Genomic DNA, 4995 nt, shown 5'->3' with positions numbered 1-4995 from the left:
CAGGAATGTACTACTGCACCTTGTGTTGCAAAGCAAGGCCTAGCAATGCAAGTGACAGCAGAAGACACTCACAGTGCTTTTCACTCTGCCTGCTGCAGTGGTCCCTCTCTTTTGTGAGGTTAGCAACCCACCCAGCACTGTACACTGCTGCACACCGTGTGGGAGTAGATGTGCTCACTAAATGAAGTTATTTGCAAACTTGTTCAGAAAACACTGTTCCAAGTGCAAAGAGGACAGAAAGAGACTAGACAGTGAAATTAGTGTGTCACTGACAGTTAAACTAACCAGGGCAGAATTCCTCTCCCTTGCTCACTTGAAAATATATATTGTGTTTTGATCTGTTCAGTCAAAACAAAGAGCAGCTAGGGGACACATAGGGGGAAAATGTTTGAGAGCACTGCATTTTAAGTTACTGGACAGGATATGGCTTACCTTGATGAGCTGATTGTTCTTCACATAGTGCAAAGTGTTTGATCTGTTGCCACCAGCAACAACAGGGGGGTACGCCAAGATGTCAGCACCACGAGCACGGCACTCAAATTCAAACTGGCATATCAGTTCAGAGAGGAGGAGACTGTTAGTGCTGATTCAGGTGATTAACTGCCCTGGGGCTATTACAATTCATGTCCTGCAACTGTTTTCTTAATTTGTACAACACACAGTGAAACTGGAAAGTGAGTTCACTAAATGAAAGCAGCCTTAAAGGTTTTTCAAGAACACTGGAGAAAAAAAATACAGACCATCCACTTTTCAAGAGAGTGTTTTAAGCCTGCATCTGTTCTCATGGAAGATCTTTCTGGTGCAAGCTGTTCAATACTGTTATCAAACATTCATAATGTTGTCATAAATCCAGGTGAGGATTTGTTCTTACATAAAGTAATGCTCTTAGTTGCCATATGACTTTGTGAATATTCAAAGATCCTAAATGTTAGCATGACAACAGTCACGTTTTGTTGTTTTCTTTTAAAATTACAAAGTACCAGCACATTTACAGCAGTATCTATTGTCATGATTGTTGAACTAAGAAGGTTTGAAAGTATGCACTAACTTGATGTCCGGGGGGGGGAGGGAGTGGGGAAGAGCACTGTAAGCCTCAAGATCTTTACCCTTCTTGAGTGATTAAGCTGAGGAAAGCATGTAAATGACTAAACCTACATCTAAAAAGACTCTCTATATTCTCAATATATTAATAACATGTCTTTTCTATAACTACCAAAACCACATAGGACAGAACACTCCAGGATGCCTACATGTAGTAAAGTAGGTATTACGATCCTTATCTGGAGTGAAAAATTGAACTGTAAAATACTCTTTAATTAAAATAATTTTCTTTACAAGTCAGTACTGCTGCTCAGTGCCATGTCAGCACAGGCCCATCTATGTCATACAGAGGGTCAAATCCTACTGATGTTTCTCAGACATCTCGCTGCATTTCCTTACAAAATTCCTTACCAAATGTGCTGGGCAATTAGTCCATATTTTGTAACTGAGAGGTGTCTACACTGCTTCAAGATAGCTGTGGTAATCTGATGTAGTAAGAGGCTAGAGTCAAGAGAAGCAAGCTTTACAAAGAGGTGTTATAACTACTTAAATTCTGTACAATAGAACTGTATTACAGCATAAGATAATAACTATACATCTGATTGCTTAGCAGGTTTTGTATTTAAATAGAGTAGAAAAATACATCAATAGCAGATAAATTTAGACAACCACTACATTCTTTCAATAAGGGTACGGGAAGTACAGCTGAAGAATTCTTCACACTGACTTTTCTGCACATCCTGGGAACCACAAAAGTAGGGTGAAGGAGAAATGTGTGACAGTGGGAGCCACTCTATGAAGACATCTGATACTTCTAGTTTCCTGGAAGGATACCCAACATCCAGCCCTTCTATCTCTTCTCCAACCATGAAGTACTCACCTTTGCATACAAAAAGGCTTCATCCACTGGGGATTTGCTGGCAAACATTGTCTCTATGAAGGCCTGGGAAAAAAAAGGACCTTTCAGTTAGAAAAGAGCCTGAACTTGAGAAGTTCTTTTTTTTTTACGTGCTGGTTTTTTTGAGGAAAGCCTAAAATGAGCTGGCCCAGAACACAGGAACCAGAGGCAGCTGAAAATGTAGAGTGCTGTCAAGACTAGAACCAATTAAGTTCTGTCTCCGATGAAACTCTATTTAGGGGCAGATTTGACTCTGTTTTTTGAAAAAGGATTAGATGATTGAAGCTGATCTCATGGGCTGGCATTTTGCAAGTTGTCTTGCCTATAGATTCCCTCCTGTACAACAGGAGGGCCCTACGCAGTTTTTCCTTCAGCAAAGGACAAGATGTGTCTCTCTTCTCTACTTGGCTATCTGTTTTGATAATATTTACAAAAATATAATTGTATTTGAGGTTATCTGTCAGACGTTTAAAACTGGCCAATGAGTTCAAAAGGTATTTGAGGTATAAGGGGGAATCTGGAGACGAACACGGGCAATGTGTTCACAAAAGTCCCGTTTCCTCAAAAACAACAAGATAAATAGGAAAGAAAATAGTGTAGGGAAGGAGAGGGAAAGTTGGGAAGAGAGTAAAGAGACTGCCCCTGTTCCTGAATAAATATTGTTTTTAAAAAAAATCTAACTGCTGCTGGCTTTCCTTCCCTGGAGTTACACTAACAGAGAGAAGCTGGTAGTCCAACCAGTATTCCTTTATCTCTTTGTCTTGTGGAGGGAGCTGAGCCCAGCTGATGGTGGAGACGCAGCAATTCAGTAGCAGATTAGACCAAAGCTATACATCCAACCCATGTCACCCCATCAACAACCCTCTCCCCTTTCTTCTTTGAAAGCAAGTACTGGTTCATTTGGAAAGCACATGACCCCATACCTCTGCTGTCACCCGTCCAGCTATCTTCATCCGTTCAATCTCTGCAGGAGATTTGATCAGCCGAAGGTTTTGCACTATATGTCGGATGCCCTGGATGTGGTTTTTGTTTCGAGCTTTTATCTCAGCCAGGGGCTGCATGTAGTCAGAATGCAGTTCTGTATGCACTGGTTTTGTCAAGTCATACCAAACAACGTTTGACTCTCCTGGAATACAAAATAAAAGCTGACCCAGATTAAAATGGGCATGACTAGAATAGTGACACAGTTTGTGATGCTCCCTTCTTTATCGTTTTCCTTATATTTCATAGATGTGCACACTGGCATTCACATGGACACACCAGAAATTCATACGAGAGGAAAAACTATTATTTTCAAAACTACATTTTCATTGGTGACCCTCAAGAAGCTAACAAGGACTCTCAACTGTCTCTGTTATACCTCCTGTACTTCCCCAAGTTCATGATAGTCTTGAACTGGTGTCACAGACCACATTCCAAACTTGCACCATTCAGCCCCTACAAACCATGTCTCATCTCATTCCCCCTCCATTTTTTGTTACCTTTCAGCTTGGCCACCAAGTGCCTGAACTCCTCGATGGTGTAAGCTTCATCTACTCCTGTGAGAGCAATTGCCCCATCTGTGCCTGATCTGGGCCCATCCCACAGCTCTCTACTTGGATCTCTCCGTGGCACAAAAAGGATGGCCTTGTGGGAGGGCAGCGCTTTGCCAGGAATGCTCTGCAGCACCAGGATGCTGTCGGGCTCCTGGAACCCACAGAGGTACAGGAAGTTAGTGTCCTGGTGGAAAACATAGGGGATGTCATTGCTCATGTAGTACATGGGGTTGGATAGCAGAATCACTGTGTGGTCCAATCCATCCCAGCCATGGGCTTCCTTCTGGATCAAAGCCATAAGTTTATGTCGGCGAAGCGCATATTCCATCTGTGACAAGCCTGGCGTTACCTCTCCTACGAATAAAAACAAATCAGATTGAGAATTCAAGGCACTCGTGATATTTTACTAGTTGCCTAATTCCTGCCTACTCCCTGATGTCTTTCATATGCCTGGCTTCCTTGTGGTTTCTCATTAGCCTTTCCATTGCTCTCTCATGCATCTCTTCAGCTTCCATCCCTTCAAAACATCCTCACTCAGTCTGCTCCTCCATCATGCAAAGCCAGAAATTTATTTTAACAAATTGGATTTTCTGTTATGTATTTCTGTGCAAAAGCAGAAACCACAAAACCTGGTAGATTTAGACAAACAGATGGACATTTTCAGAAAGACATGTAAAAAAAGGGGAAGGGGCAAAGCAAACTGGACTTCGACCAAAACTGATAGGTTTTTATGGCACCTGGACATTGAACAGAAGATTACCGTCTGAGCATTAATTTCCTGAGATAAAGCTAGAATGCCTATTCAAATACACGCTAAGTCAACTCATAAAGTTACTAGTTCTAAACCATAAGGGGTGGATTGAGTGTTACTGATACCGGGAGATCAGGTAAAAACACAGAAGTTGCAGACTCTAACCAGTCACAAGATTCCCAGTAGGAAAAAAACCAGGAACTGCAGGCTGGCAGCAGACTCCAATTAAGAGAAGGAAATCCTCTGCAGGGCAGATGCAGCTTTTCTCAATAATTAACAATTTGGATTTTTCCAAAGTTAAATACTATAGTCCTAATAACTCTAACTAAACAAACGATCTCTTAAATTAAAGTACATTTTAAACTGCTCCACTTACGAAGGATACGAAGCACAGTGATCAAGATACTCACCAAAGCCATACTGCAGTTGAAAGAATGACCAACAGCAGCTTAAGTATGTATTTTTTAAAATGTGAGACTCCTTAACTATGATTTAAATTAATACATAAGCCTTAATCAACACTTGACTAAAACTCTATTTTAACACAGATTGCATTTTCATACTGTTAACTTTCTACTTCCATAATCTTTTTTCCTCTTTAATGTATTACACATTGACAATTCTAGAATAAAAATGGAAATTTGATTTGTACTCTTGTACTGTAAGTCGTCTTGCATGGCTGGGGTGGGGAAGTTCTATCCTGAATGTTTTTCCTTGACAAAACAGTTTAAGGAAATCACATAGGATGCATTTGCATTAAACTTTACTTA

At 40.8% G+C, this 4995-nt stretch overlaps 1 protein-coding gene across 1 annotated transcript in view; it reads right to left on the bottom strand.

Annotated features, from left to right (window-relative positions):
• Window positions 1–3828, bottom strand: part of XPNPEP3 (X-prolyl aminopeptidase 3) — a gene marked incomplete at its 5' end in the record, with an annotated part of 9901 nt that extends 6073 nt beyond the window's left edge. The window contains 4 exons of the mRNA XM_010168397.2: window positions 433–546; window positions 1922–1984; window positions 2863–3065; window positions 3421–3828. Coding sequence (XP_010166699.2) covers window positions 433–546; window positions 1922–1984; window positions 2863–3065; window positions 3421–3828 — 788 coding nt within the window. The remainder of the gene's footprint in view (window positions 1–432; window positions 547–1921; window positions 1985–2862; window positions 3066–3420) is intronic.
• Between the last annotated feature and the right edge of the window lie 1167 nt (window positions 3829–4995).

This window comes from Antrostomus carolinensis, unplaced genomic scaffold, assembly GCF_000700745.2.
Source record: "Antrostomus carolinensis isolate BGI_N321 unplaced genomic scaffold, ASM70074v2 scaffold4595, whole genome shotgun sequence".
Taxonomy (NCBI): domain Eukaryota; kingdom Metazoa; phylum Chordata; class Aves; order Caprimulgiformes; family Caprimulgidae; genus Antrostomus; species Antrostomus carolinensis.
This window is presented reverse-complemented; position numbering and strand designations above follow the sequence as displayed.